The 15,567-nt window shown below is 39.6% G+C and overlaps 1 protein-coding gene across 12 annotated transcripts in view; it reads right to left on the bottom strand.

Moving 5' to 3' along the window:
- The window catches only part of ARHGEF28 (Rho guanine nucleotide exchange factor 28), a 118,191-nt gene that overhangs the window by 81,999 nt on the left and 20,625 nt on the right, over positions 1–15,567 (bottom strand). For 10 of the 12 annotated variants that reach the window (XM_069002243.1, XM_069002245.1, XM_069002241.1 and 7 more), the window contains exons 4-7: positions 14,863–15,010; positions 12,823–13,113; positions 3,320–3,503; positions 1,864–2,044 (exon numbers count right to left, since the gene is read on the bottom strand). In XM_069002243.1, coding sequence (XP_068858344.1) covers positions 1,864–2,044; positions 3,320–3,503; positions 12,823–13,113; positions 14,863–15,010 — 804 coding nt within the window. Of the gene's footprint in view, positions 1–1,863; positions 2,045–2,356; positions 2,374–3,319; positions 3,504–12,822; positions 13,114–14,862; positions 15,011–15,567 lie in introns of those variants that run through there. The other 2 variants (XM_069002253.1, XM_069002247.1) reach the window with 2 other exon arrangements.

Raw genomic sequence — 15,567 nt, forward strand, 5'->3', positions numbered from 1 at the left:
ATGGCTCCCATAGAAGTGACTTTAGCTTACTGACAGCTTGTTTTAACTTTTTCATTACTTCTTCATTAGGCTTCTAAGGAATAGAAAAGGAAATGAAAGAACTGACACAGCAGAGAGTGAAGAGTATACTTGAGAAAGATTATGCTTTTCTTGCATGAATAGATGTGCTGCTGTCTAAGGCAATCATTTCACACAAATCCACAAATCCAACACTACATGCCATCATAACTGAGACAAGCTCCCTTTCTTCAGTTCATGACATTGTGACTCAAGCATGAAATAGCAATGTGGTCATTTATACAGTCTCAAACAACAACTGTACAGCCTAAGTCTGCTGTAGATGAAATGAATATTCCAGGACAGCAGTAAGTTCTGTCTCTATTGTAAAAAGACTATGCACTGTGAAATATCTAATAGCCACCAAAAATTTCTAATTGCCTCCCAATTCTTTGGATACAACTAAAGAGCTCAAAATTCTTGGTTGCAACAGAAAGAAAATGAATTTTACCTTCCTTTTAGGATATAATACATAGTCTAAGCACAACAGCTTGTGTATAAGAAATTAACTAAATAAACCACATTATCTTCCCAATTATTCTTCGCTTATTTCTGCTTTATTAAAAGTGCTGCAACACCATGCTGAGCAGGTGGGGAATAAGGTCCTCACAACAGAACCTAGACTGCTACAACTAGAGGAATGGCAAAAGGGGAACCAACAAATCCAGAGCAGTAAGCTTTTTCCAGAAAATACCAAACGCAGAATTTTGCAGCCTTTAAGAGTCTTTGTCTTTGAGAATACCTAACATGCCACACTTTCTTTTTCCATTTCAAAGACTGAATGAAAAACAAGGACTTCGTGAGTGGAAGAAAAAGCCAGTTATATAAATAATGCATTCTTGATTATAGTCTTGGTTTTCCTTTTGAGTTTATTATTGTCTCAATGGAAAAGCCACACACAAATTGTAGGGATTCTGCAAGCTACAGAGAGTAACTTTTTTGTATTGAAACAAATCAAAATCTGGACAATGTTATTACATGAGATTATACATACGGACTATACAATACACCACATCATAAGTTTCTATGTTAAACATAACACATAATTAATTTCCTAAGTTAAGAAAAAAGCAGCATGCAATAAAGGTAATGCAAGGAAAATCAGTGCACAAATGAGGAAACCCAAAGCTAAGAATGGAAAGGTTGAATTTCAAGACCAGAAAAAAAGCCAACTTTTAGTGTGCTTTTAGCTCCCTAGTTTTACATATGATGTGCAGTCTCAATCTAAAAACACAGGTAAGCATCTGCATTGCTATTAAAGAACTTCTACATTCAAGCATTCTCTTTATTTTATTGAAATCAAGAGATGTCCCAAGGATATGGCAGCAGTGTTCCAGACATTTTACATTAAAATAAGACCAACCAAACTAAACTCTGTAGAAAAAGTCTGTACTCTGTATTTCTGCTGTAAATAATAGACCAGGGTTGCCTCTTGATAAAGACTCCAGGGCACTACACTACCAGAAGAATGGAAGTAAATTAAATATTTCAAAGTACAAAAATGAGTACAATGGCAATGCAACTGAAGACAGAGATTTCACGGAAAGATACTCCCTGTAGGATCCATCATGATTAAAAAACAACTTGGGAGGCAAAGGAGGCTTTGACAAAGTTCTCAACATCTCTTATGCTCCAGATTCAGACACACAATGTGCCACTCTTACACAAAGTAGAAGCCCACAATAGTAATAATGAAATTATGCTGGTGATAGTCACACAGGCAGCTTAAATTAAAAGGATACACAAGAAAAACAAATCCAGCCTCAAACGTCTACAGGTGAAAATTGTGAAGAAAATCTGTGGTACCTGATAAAGAAGAGGTCTGTCCCAGAAGTATTTTCTGAAGAGCTTAATGTCTGACTCCAGCAAGTGCTGTGCAGTGTGGCTAAACGTCAGCGTCAGAGCTCCTGATGAATGAACAAACTGCAGGCAGGCACCCTCGCTGATCTCTGCTCTTGAAATGTCAAGCGAGTGACTGCCCTGGAAGCTGGAATGACACACTCTTTAAGTCAAAGCAGAGCTCTCTTCATAGGTAGAATGAAAGCACAGCCACAGTAAGCTTCCTGCTTGCCTTCAGCACAATCTGTCAGGACTCCAATGCACCCACGGCAAAAACTAGAGGCAGAAAATCTGAAACATCCACTGAGAACACAGCTGGGAAAACAAACACGTAGCAACAACTCTTTTCAGCCTTAAGAACACATAGCTACTTCTAGCTATCAACTGGGAAAAAACAATGTTAGCTCTAGATGGTTACTCACTACTAAAAGAAGCCAGAATGAGCAAGCTGTGACAATACCTATTTCTCCTTATTGCTGTAAATGAGCAATAGTACCTTTTCCTGTCAATGTTGCCATATATAGCAGTAGGACATGACTGGCAGCTAGCAGATTTGTTATCCCACAAGAATGAAAAACAGAAAGTATCTCAAGGGAATACAGTATTGTTTGGACATAACAAACAAATGAGACAGTCATAACATAATGTACTGTACCCGTGTTGTACTTTTTTTCAAGCTGAAGTACATATAAGTCTCACATAAACTACAGGCTGCATGGAGCCAGAATTGAAAGAGCCACATACCAAAATAAAAATGTAGCCCAATTCTCGCATATTTCTATTTGCAAAGAAAAGCCAAGAGTAAGAACGGGTATCTGTTGCTTACCATATCCCAAGACATGCACACACACCCCAGGCAGCTCCTCAGGACTGCACAGACAGGGCTCTAGACAGCTGAAAGGTGCCAGAAAGCACTTGTCCTTTAAGTCATTTGTCAGTGTGGCAGCTCTTGCGCAGAACGGAGTCATAACTGCAGCAGTGTCTTTGCTGCTGATTCTCCCTTATTTGTTCATTCAAACTTGAGCTTTGGAGGGATCACAAAGTCTGCTGAGGTTTTCTGGAAGTCAGGTCCTATGGTTCTGTTTATGTATAAATATTTCTTTATATATATTTTTAAGGAATGTCTTTACTTGGTTTTAGTGTGTCAGGATTCAGTTGATACAGTGCTGGAAGAGGCACCTGATGGTGCAGCTGGTCCTCTATCATTTAACTGACCATTAATTGACTTCAAATGTAGTGAAGGACACAAATAATAAACTTCCTTTAATTGTAATTGTAAATTTACCACCTAAAATGATAATACTGGCAAAAGCAGCAGAAACCAGCACAACATAGGCAACTCTTTCCAGATAAACAACAGTACTCCCCACATCCCTTAAATGACAAGAGATTTTCATTGAAAACAGCAAACCATTATACTCACTTTGTAAAGAACTCAACAAGTTTGGAGTGCCCATTTTGTAAAGCCAAATCTAACGGTGTTGCTCCATCCTCATTAGGTAATGCTAACGCTGATGACCCTCCAGGCTGGGCTGCCAAGAACTGGGAAAGCTTAACCAAGCCCAACTTCATCACAAGGTGGAGGAGAGTTTCTTTTTGTTCAGACTCTTAAAAAAACCACAGCAAGCAAATCAATCAGTAACAAACACCAGCATTTTACTTGCTAGGAACTTAAGGAACTTTCTCTACCACTACACAGGGAAAATCACTGTAGGATCTCCACTGGTGATACAGTTTTTGATCTGAGTATTTGGTGGCAACCCATCCAGACTTCTTATCTTTCCATTTCAAGTGGAATCAAAACTTCCAGACAGCCAAAACCCAGAAAACCAGGTCATGCTTCCTTCAATAAATGAAAGAAATTTGAAGCATCAGAGTAAAATGGAGCTTCAGGTCACAGATTCTAGCACTGTAATAGCCAGCAAACCTGAATGTAGTGTCTGAAAACTATTTTTCATTGCAGTTCTAACAGAAGTAGACACATTAACAAGATGCAGGGAGAATTCTTTAAACCCGAATGTCACTAAACATTTAAATAATATGTACCTAAGTATTTGTAGAACATATAAAATGTCACATCATTATTTTTTTTTTAACTCATGTTCAAATTTCATCTTATTTGTGGCTAGCCAACATGTGGCCTGGTGCATTAACCTGCCTATGCAACAATTTTCTTCCCAGGTATCAGTCTTTAAAACTTTTTCTTGATCTTCCCATTTCAGATTCTAGGCAAATATATGTCCATCTGGGCACAGGATATGCTGTAGGATCCAGGGCCACAGAGAAAAGTAATAAATTATGGGGTCTTTTCCTCCAAGGTCTACAAAGTGTTTCTAATTTCAGTCTTTGGAAACAATGATCATTTCTACATTTTAGTTACCAATATTAATACGAACTACAGTGTTTATACATCCATGGAATAAGACAGCATGTATGTTTCAAAGTCTTCAAGCACATGTAACTTTTACATCTGCTGAATCCTACTCAAGCATTTGCAGACTGCTTTGCTACATGGAATCATAAGCAACATGGACCCACAGAAAGGCCTGGGTCAGAAGGAAACTTCAAAGACCATCTAGTACAAAGACCCTGCCATGGACAGGGACAGCTTCCACTATAGGAGGTTTCTCAAAGCACCATCTAACCTGGCCTTGAACAACTCAGCCCAGAAGATCTGACTGAAACTCTCAGTTTCAAAGCCCAATCAAGCACTTCTCATCAAGCACGTAGGTCTGCCTGGATATGAGACCTTCTTCTATGGAGGAACATTTAAATAAGAAAGGTTAAGGCTTCTCAAAATCTGAGAGACTTCAGTACAACTTCCCCCTCAGCCAGATGGGATTTGGACACACACAGATTAAAATTTCCTCCGATCACTCATCTGGTGGAAGCATATGCTGTTCACTCCAGTGCAGAGTAGCTGAAAATAGGGCATGGTGCAGAGGGAAATCCAGGGGATGCAGGGCAGAAGACCAAGAAAACAGCAGATTGACTACAATGCAACAATCAGCTAGGACAAGTCTCGGCTGTTTAGACGTGGTTGCCTTTCTCATTATACTGTCATCAGAAGTGAAAAACAATTCTCAAAGCCCAGATCTCGCACTTGCTCAGAGAATGACCTAGCAATTCAGACACAGTATGAAAATGTGTGCCAGTATCTTCCCTCTCCCTAGCTATGTTTCTGAATAGAGATTGATAACATCATCTACACTTTGCATCGATAGCACTGGCCCCGGTGCTATTTCTGTACTTCACAGAGTCTCCCACACAAGGACTTCAGCAGACTCAAGGCTGTGCCACCTGTCTGGACCCCAGCAGTGCACCTTGTCGTAAGTGTTTACATGTATACCAGGGATATATACCATATATTCAAGTTTAAATACCCAGGAAATTATATGGTCCAAAATGTAGACCCTGATCCAACATAATGTATTCACAGGAAAAAAAAAAAAGTTTTCAGAATTGCTCCTTGATCTGGAATACTGAAATTCTGCTGAAGTCTCACTTTAGACATCAAGTTATGTTCTTCAGATGCTTCCAGCCAGAACATTTTTTCCATATACAGTGTTAGTAATGAGACAGCAGACAAATTAATCTAATTAAAACACATGCAAATACATCAATCAATATTAAACACACTAAACATCCAAGTAGATGCAACCCCAATCCTCAGACTAAAAGCATTGAAACAAAAAGGCAAACTTTGCTCTGAGCATTGGCCTGTGGCCACGGGGTTTCAATGTATACTGTAACAATGCCCCAAAAAAAGCCAGATAAGCTTGCTCTGAGGATGATAAGATTAGGACTTTCCCACTCAGGGAAGTCCTAATAGGGAGCCCTTAGGAAGCTTTCCCTGGTGTGGAATAGCCTTCTCTCTGCTCTGACACTGCAGCAAATAAAGTTACTCTTCTGGCAGCCAAATCTTACAAACAATGCAGTTTGTTATAGGTCTGCTACAAAAAAATCTATTTTTAAAAATAACAGCAATTAATCTTTGTCTTCTGAAACCACCATCTAAAACAATAACTTCTACTATCTCACCACAAATATTCTAGTAACCGACCTTTATCTGCCTAACCTAACAACCTTCATCTAACCTTATGCTAAATTTGTTCATGGTCAACTTCAATGCACATGGTAGCTGAACCACCCAGCAGGTTGACTGTCTGGTTTCAGCCCTGATGCACTTAATCAGAAACTCAAATTCCTCCCTGCCCTTTACCTCTTTAGAGGATGCGTTTGCTGGGGTACTGTCTTCTTACTAATCCCACATGACTTGCCCCGGACTGAACAGAACCTGATGACGTAAAGCAATTACTAATACCTTCATGATAGTAAAATCTGAAATTCGAACTGTCTACTCAGAAGGAAAAATGGAAAGGTAAGTATGCTTTTCCATACAAGGATCTGTCTTTTTCACCACAAGGATGGTGAAGCACTGGGACAGGTGGCCCAGAGAGGTTACAAACTGTCTGTCCACAGAGGTCCTCAAAATCTGATCCTTAGCAACCTGACACAATTTTCAAGCTAGACCTGCTCCAAGTGGAGGGTAGGACCAGGTCACCTCCACAGACACATCCAAAATCATCCAAAATCTGCTGTTGTTCTATTCCAGAATCAGCAATATCAGAAAAAAGAAAAAGAAAAAGAAAAAGAAAAAGAAAAAGAAAAAGAAAAAGAAAAAGAAAAAGAAAAAGAAAAAGAAAAAGAAAAAGAAAAAGAAAAAGAAAAAGAAAAAGAAAAAGAAAAAGAAAAAGAAAGAAAAAAAAAAAAAAAAAGACATGATGACTGATAATAAGCTTTTTAAACAGACCTGCCCATAAAGAAAAGATTTTCATTAAAAGATGGTAAAGTTCTGAAACATTTTCCTACACTTTTCACTTTATTTTCCCATTCCCTTGGGGAAGAATTCAAATGTGGCATAAGGGCAGGGAGGGGGGAACCACAAAAAAAAAATCACAACAGAAAGAAAACCATCCAGAAACAAACATACACACACCCCCCCATATTGTGGAAAAAAACCAACATAATTTAACTGCATTCTGTGGCAAGCTGGAACAAAATAAGGAAAAAAAGAAAAACACAAGGCTTCTTCAACATATTCATATTTAAATGGTATAAAATATAATTTAATTTAAATGGTGTAAAATGCCATTTCCTATCAATGCACAAACCAAACTGTTCCTCCTATTTGAAGGACATGCTGGCTCATTCAGATAGCGTCAGCTACTGCAAGGCAGGTGGTGCCATAAATTATATCCACTATCAAGACTTTGTTTTGCATTGCATCCCGGTTCTCCAGCCAAAACATGCTGTTTGGGTTACATAGAGCTGAGCCAAACAGTCTGTTTCAAACATTAAAAAATCCTTTTGTTCTTCCTTGCACCTGAATCCCTTCCTATATTCAAAAAAATAAACTAAAACCAAGTATTTCTCTCTTACAGAAATGACTAAGTCCTTTCTGGGCTCTGAATTTCATTCATTTCCTGGAAGGAGACTAAAAACCTCAAGATCTGGGACTTGAAAAGCAGAGGGAGACATCAAAACTGGCTGACAAATTCAATTTTTTCCTGGCCTCATACTTTTACACAGTACTGCTAATTTTTTCATTTTTCCATTAGGTATGAGATTGTTTATAAAACTGTCTTCAGTGCACCCCACTGCTGCAAAAACCCACACTAGTGGTTTTGTGAAGGGGCATCAGGCTGCAATGCATGAAGTCAGGTATGTGACAGACCACCTGAGAGCATACCTACATGAACCAATTCCCAGAGGCGGGCATCAATCCTACAGAAGAAAAGAACGTGAGGGAAGGTAAAGGTCCATTGCAAAGGGAGACCTGCTCCAGCAGCTCTAGCAGCAGGAGGGTTAGAAAAGGCTCCCATCCACCAGCCCCCTGCATTAAAAGCTGCGCATGGTGCCACACTTACACCTCAGGTGAAGCTGCAGCTGACTCTACTGATTGGGTGACCCCAACTATGATGCAAAACACTACAGGAGACGGCGTCTGTTAGCAGGAGGGATATTCCTCATCCCTTAGTACTGCAGCCAAACACTCCCTCGAGGTGTCTGGTGTAAGACACTTGTTTTTTGAGCACCACCCAAGTACTCAATACCAGGTGGGACACCCTTTCAGCCAGAAGAGCAGGGCTCTCCAGCCCAGCACCGAGGTCTGGGTCAGACCACAGCTTCACATCTGGTCTCTTCAGCAGCAGAGTGGCTCCTGAACCCCACTACTTAAACACTGCCTTCAATAGGAAACTTTGTCTCCTCTATCTCTCACAGGACTCGCTCTCCTGTCACTCTGCATATCTCCAAGTGCTCCGTGCTTTTCCCAAAAAGCCCCTTCATGGTCAAAGGGATCTCAAATGCCTTCTCTCTGCTCTTATTACCACTGAGCAGGAGATGAGAATCATACACTTGCTGGCAACCCATAGGTTGAAGAGTGCTTGACAATATCTTGCCCCATGCAGGTTTCTGGGTCAGCAGCAGGCATTGGAAGACACTCATCTGCTTTACAATGTACAGGCTAGCTTCCTCCTCCCTCTGCCAGACACCGCTTCCAAAAGGACAAACTCCTGCTGGGGCAAAGATTTATCTGTTTCTCTAACACCCTGAACTCTCAGACCAAAATACAGTTACCTCTCCTCACAAATCTCACCAGACCTAGACACAGTTATCCACTGCTCCCAATGTTTTTTCTAATTCTGTGAAGGAGAACAGGCACTTTGCACTCCTCTCCATTTCCTTCCATGGGGAAAAAAGTAATCTAAAATTCCAACTTCGAAGAGAAGACATAGACAGAATTTTCTTTAATTTACATCAAACCCTGACATCGCATCAGTCAGGTTTGAGCTTGTGCACTTTAGAAGGCATATGTGTAATACCAGGTGAAAGGAGTAACACAAATTATGAAGAAAATGGTAGGGCAAGGGCTATAAAGCAAAAAGTGCCACAGAAAATAGAAAAGCATCCCCCAAAGGCAGACTATAAAGCAGCAAGGTTGGGTAGCTCAGTTCATTCCATAAGACCTAACCCTAGAAAACAATTACGATGCATTTATGAAATGAAATGGAAAATCTCCTTGTTCACAAAAGGGAACTAAACACTGCTCCCTTCCACAATTAGTTTTCTTAATTCAGGCTGTAGTGTTATTGCTTCTATTAATAGCCAAAACCTAGACAAGCAGCCTTCCTCTTGAAAATAACTGTTAATAGTGGCAAAGCTGTCAGCAACTGTTCTTGTTTGATTACCAGCACAGTTAATTATCCCAGACAACGTGAACTCACTCTCTTGGCAGTGCCCCTAAAACAACGAGAAACTGAGATGCCCTCAGCTTCTTGTCAATAAAGTGCACTGCTTCCAAAGTGCCCTCCTGTGCTCCTATTCACCCACCCTCTGACAGCTGAGAAATATAAACCTGAGTGTGTCAAGGATAAAAAGTTGTGGGGAAGATGCTGAACCTATGTCTCATGGTTCTTGGGACTGCCAGTATTGGAAGGCTGCCATAATCTGATGGTACTAAGAAAGAGTTACTTGGAAGCATTTTTCTCATTCCAATTAATTTCTCCTTTCTCTCTTTTTCTCTTTTTTTTTTAGTTTTTCTTTCCTTCCTTCTTTGCAGCTTTTCCTTTTTTTTTTTCTTTTTCTGGTAAACAAAAAAACTGTGGAAAGATTCTCTTCTCTTTTTTTGGCAGCACTAACAATTTATTTAGCTTATTATTTAATACTGATTCTCTCCACAGATTGAAAAATCCAGTTCAGAAGGAAAATATTCTTTATCAAGGTGCAATAAACAAGAAAATCAGCTTCTCCCTCTCCCTCCTCCCTACCCCTCCCTCCCCTTTCCTGAAGCCCACCAACAAATAAATGTCTAAGCATAGCACCTTTGTTGAGTCCCTGGTTTTCTCTAGCAGCAAGCTGCTGATCTCAACACCTGACCACTCTATGAGAGTGAGCAGCTCCTGTCAGAGTTGTCACACAGGCATCTATTACAAGTGAGCATTACCGAAAGGTTCATGCTTTCTTGTTTCTTTTGTTGAACCTTCTATAATGCAGCCAATAACTCCTGACCTGTGAGGCTACACTAAATTCCTGAATTATTTGCAATGCTCCCTAGACAATCTCTTGGCTCTCTTTATCCAATCCTTCTTATACATTACCCTGAATACCGAAATTCCTATGAATAAAGCGTTCTTCTATCTTTCCATCAACCCTTACGTTTCTAAATCCTCATAAAAATGAATGAGGTCAAAAACCACCAGATGGTGCAATAATTTTTTCCAGCAACATGTCACTCAAAAGTACTTTTTTCCAATAAAAATAGCCCAGCAGCTCTAAAACTGACAGAATTGCACAAGCATAACATTCTAAGTAGTGATGGACAACAGCACCCATCTTTTACAACATTTATATTAAAAAGAACATCCTGACAATGTCAAGTGTCAAGACACCTCTGACCTTTGATACAAGGAGTTGTAGGGACAGCAAGCAGGGAAAGAAGTTCTCATTCTCTTTCTAAACACTCATAAACGTCTACATTCTGTTTCTCACCAATTGTGATCTTCTAGACCATGTAGAAGAGTACAGGGACAACGCTTAATCACCTCATGGTTGAAGATGATTGAGCGTTGATGAAGACCTTCTCCTCCTCTTCTCATGGGCTGAGAGATCTGAGGCTCTCCTGTCTCAGTCCTCCCCCTTCTCCCTCCCTCTCCTTCCCCTGCATCCACAAGGCTCCCTCAGCCACAGACAACCCTCAGGTTTGGCTTTCTTGGCTTTGGGGACAAAACCACAGTGATGGAGACAGCACAAGGAAGCAATTCTAATCATAGTCAGGAGAGAGGATCAAAACTATACTCTCAGAAAGCAGAGAGAAAGGATACAGAAGTTAAAGAAAAATTATACAAACTACCTAGAGGAGAGCAAAATAGATATCAGGCCCAGGCCAAGCCTGGACCTCAGACAGAGACAAAGGGAAGGACTAAACTCCCTTGGGCTGAAGGAAAAGCTGTCCAGAAAGCTTTCAGGAGCCCCCCACTCATCGAGGGTCGCTCCAAGCACTGCCCAAGCAGGAGGGCACTGACAGATCCCACTGTAAATGAGCATTGCTACCAGGCCCCAGGAATTCGTTTTGTTTATTCAGAAACAAGGCAAAAGACCCTGGCTTCACTTAAGAGCAGCATCTGTTGAACAAAAGGAGATGTCACTTCCACAGGTGCAACAGTGGCCATGAGGGAACCCCACCACAGTATGCTGAAGACATGCTTGTCTAACACTTCAAATGTTCACAGAGACTCTGTATGGCAATGGTGGCACACATCTCAGCTTTTCTGCTGTGTTGAATATTTGTTTATGTATAGTATTTTAATCTGAAACGTGAAAAAAGTATGAAAAATACATAGAACCAAAAATATAAGAGCTATAAAAGTCTTGCAAGGGCAACATACCCCTTTTCCATATAAATGTTGCAGTATACCTGAAAATTAACTAATAGCACAACTAAAAATTAAAGAATTTTGCTCTGTGGATAGCAGTTGTCCTGGCAGAGCTTACTCTGATATTGGCTGAGATGATCTCTGACTCTCTGGACCCTCAATACACCCAGGATAACCTTTCCCCATGTTTCAAGTAAGCAGGTACCCAGCTGGCTAGCCCAGGCATCTCCCAGTACCACTGACATCCTGCTGATGCTTCTGGGTTGGGTTTCAGCTGGTGAAAAGCTCAGATAAGTCAGTGAACAAAACTGCAGCTGATTTCTTCAAGCTTTGATACAAGTTCCCCATTGCTAAAATCCAACAGTTTTCCCAGAAGTTGAGTAACGTGAACAAATATTTACTAAATATCAAAATGAAACAAGTAATGGGCTTTTTTTTTTTTCCTCTCCTGTCTAGCCAGTATTTGAATGAGACTTGGTATTTGTTTTAACATCTGTTAAAGGGGTTGTTTACAACAGACAGACAAAAAACATTATTCAAATTTTAAGTTATCTGTCACTAAGAATTAGAAAGATTTAAGACATGAAAAAAGCTCTTACCAAAAGAAATGGGCTTAAGTGATGTGTTTTTATTTCCCAAAAGCTTCCATGAATCTCTTTCAGTTTGGCTCACATGGAAAACTGCCTGTCTTCTGGTTTTTAGCAATTTAAAGTACTAAAAGGAAAATGGCCAAAACTACCAAATTTTGAATGAAAAACATGTGAAGCCATCAAGTATAACACAGTTTCTACCCTCAGCTATAAATCAGCTGACTCTGCAAAAAATATATAGTCTTTGCCAAACCCTAAGTTTTTTGTTTGCAATGAAACCTGAAACTGGGAAAATATCACCTGATTTTGTTATGAAGATTTTCAGTAGCATACCCTAATGTAAAGTTTCATATATATCTTCATTCCACTTCATCTACAATTAATAAAAGCCACAAAGAAATTTGTTTAATGATATTTTCCACAAAGAATGACGATAGTCATAAAAAAAGGATAAACACTGACAGGACAGTCACAAAAATTATATTTACTTTGCACATCAGAATGCCTACAGTAACATATTCTTCTTTGACTACCACCTTTTTCTCTGGAGATAAAATATCTCACTTGGTTAGAATCATGGCTGCAAAGCTTCATGCTACAGTTCTTGCTTTTTTTAAACAGATAACTCTATTTACAAATAAAGAGCTGCATTCACAGTGAGTCAAGGCAGAAAAACCTTCTAGGAAGACAGAGGTACAATAACCAGCATTATCCCTTTTAACTCTCTGGGCACAAACCAAATCTCTGATCACCCCTCTCACACTTGAACAATTTTTCATATTAGCCACAAAATAAAGCACAAGAATTGAGAAACTGGATAAAACAGTGAGATACTGTGCTCTGAACTGTGTACTAAACCACTGTTAAAAGCTTTCTAACTTCAAATAAAATTCTACCACCTTCTGGGCAGCTTCCAAGGATGTTCCAGGTTGAAGGCAACTTTTCATAAGCAATGGCCATCATCAAGTCATTATCCAGTGACTGCAGATCTTTCATCCTTAGCCCAAACTTATCCAGCAACAGCTTGTGACTACTGGCAGTGACACATTCTGCGTGGTCGACCAGAAAGTGAGACAACTTGCATGACAGATTCTCTCTGTAAGTGATGGGACAGCTGCCGAGGACCACAGGTGAGAAACCCACCATGTACATTAACACAGACACAGAAACTGCTTCTTGGTATCCATGGCCTGTAATTATACAGTAAATTAATCACTAACATAATCTATGTTCAAAAAATACATTAGTTATTTTTAATTCTTGTCCACCTCTAAGGCCTGTGGTTGCTCATTCAGAATTGTTCTTCCCTTTCATCACACTTATTTATCATAGGACATCCACCAACTATTTCTATTGATGAACTTGGATTAGACTATTGAACTGATAGCTCTCCCAATTATACCAAGTTAATTAATTCTAGAACCAGTCTTTTTAGGTGAGGGTTCTTCAACCACAGTGGAAAGAATTGAGGATTCTTGGGGTAAGCACTAAGAAAAATTAGATGTTCATGAATTCTGAGTAATACCTCTTTATTAAAACCAATTTTGTATTTACCCAGGCCAAAAGCTTTTAACTAAAGCACACTTCAGCCTCTTGGCAAACTTGATTAAATGCTGTATCAACTCTGTAACTTACAGCTGGGACCCTCAAAGTCCAAGGGAGTTTGCCTCTTTAACCTCTTCAGCACTTTGTCTTTCCTTCCTACTCCTTTGACATCTAAGGGTGGGTAGATGTCATACATCTAAAAGAGGTGCAAGCTGTACCTCTCACTGGAGAGTTAATCATGATGTACTAAGGGCACAAATTTAAATTTTCCTACATACTCTGAAGAGCTACAAGTACGTGTGAATTCTTTTAACTACAGAAGGAAGGATGTATTTATCACAATAGTTGTTTTCAAAGTGATCTGTGTTCCCTTATATTTAATTTGGTTACCATAAAATGACACTAACACCAGCAGGGATATAGTTTAGGCTCACATTATATTTTCATCTGTTCATGGTTTCTGTCATGATTAAGTGTTGCCCGTAGCCTTCTGTTTTGGTTCCTAGCCCAGAAGCAACCATTTAACAGTATCACAGAATATGCTGAGATCTTAAAAAAAAAAATTAAAACCAACTCGCAACAAACCTAGAATTGTATTTTCTCCAGTTGTAATTCATGACAATCATTTAGCATTTATGGGTTCAAAGGAGCCACTATCTAACTGCAGTGAACTTTCCTTTTTTATACTCTACCCTTATTTTCAGACTCTAAATCCCCTTTAGAACACAAGAGAAAACAAGGAGATCCTATTGCACAGGTACCTCATGTTTATAGCCTCCTATTCACACAAATGGAAAGGTCACAAAGCACACAATAAAGGTGACAAGCAGGGTTTACGTTACATCCAAGAGGGAGACAAGCCCAAGGCAGAGAGCCAGCTGGGAGGCAGCACATATGTCCCCTGTTTGCAGTGAGGCACCCTGGAGCTGTCTCCCAGACATCTCTGTACCATGTGCAGCTCCAGCAGAGCTCCGAGCATCACAAGCAGGAGGGCCTTGCAGGCCAGGCATCAGCTGCACCAAGGGCAGGCTCAAAAAAACCAGGACTTTTGAAGGTGTTAGGTTGACCAGAGGGAAACAGTTGTGGCATAGAATCAACTCACATTAAAAATTATGCCATCCCTGAAGACTGAACTTAATGCACACCCAATGGTACAAGTCAGGTAAAGCTGTCTACATCCAATACTGTGTTGGCACAGATTGCTACAGAAGGCAGGATCACCTACGCTCAGGCAAACTCAGCCTGGATCCTAAAGGCCATCATTTAAATCCCTGCATTTTCTCCATTAGAGAGGCACAAAACAGTTATACCAAGCTGTCCAGTTATGCCCAGCTTTGAAATGGGGCTGGGGTAGAACAAAGAGTGGAAAAATATAAACAGGAATTAAGGCTCACCTGGAACTATGGACTGAAGAGTGTTGTCACCAGCTCGCTCAGCAAACATTATGTGTCTCTTCAGGGACCCATCATAAACAAAGTAAAACTCAGCATCCTCTGGGAGGTAAATGTCTTTGTCAAATTTTGCATGTATAGTCACCTGTCCCTGAAAAAATTAAAGCACATTCAGAAACATTCAGTAAATTTCCCATCCTCCACAAACCCACTAATGTAGCATTCACGTCCATGTTTATTATAACCTTTATAACTCTACTGTACAGAGACAGTGTGATACAACAAACCTTCAGTTTTCTATTTCCACTTAGAAAATAACAGTTTTAATGCCTGCAAAAGCAAAGCTGATTTTAAAACCTCTTTTAAACAATATCTTTAAAGCAATTCCTTTCATCCTACCGCACGCAAATGTAACTTTTTATTTTAAATTGATCAGAACAACCTGAACTCAAATATTTTGCTGTTTACAAAAGCAAGTTCTATTTTAAAAAATAAAAATTCAGAAGTGATTTAAATTGTCTTAGACTTAGTTTTCAAAAAGAAGCACCAATGCAATTCTACAAATGGTTTCAAAGAACACTAGTTCCCAGATATCTGTCTATGGGTTTCTTTATAGTAAATAAAAAGCAACCAGCCAAGAAAAACCTGTCATACAATAGCTTCAAAAAAGAACAGGAAAGGGATCTAAGAAGCAGCAAACAATAACAA

Source organism: Aphelocoma coerulescens (assembly GCF_041296385.1).
Source record: "Aphelocoma coerulescens isolate FSJ_1873_10779 chromosome Z unlocalized genomic scaffold, UR_Acoe_1.0 ChrZ, whole genome shotgun sequence".
Lineage (NCBI taxonomy): Eukaryota > Metazoa > Chordata > Aves > Passeriformes > Corvidae > Aphelocoma > Aphelocoma coerulescens.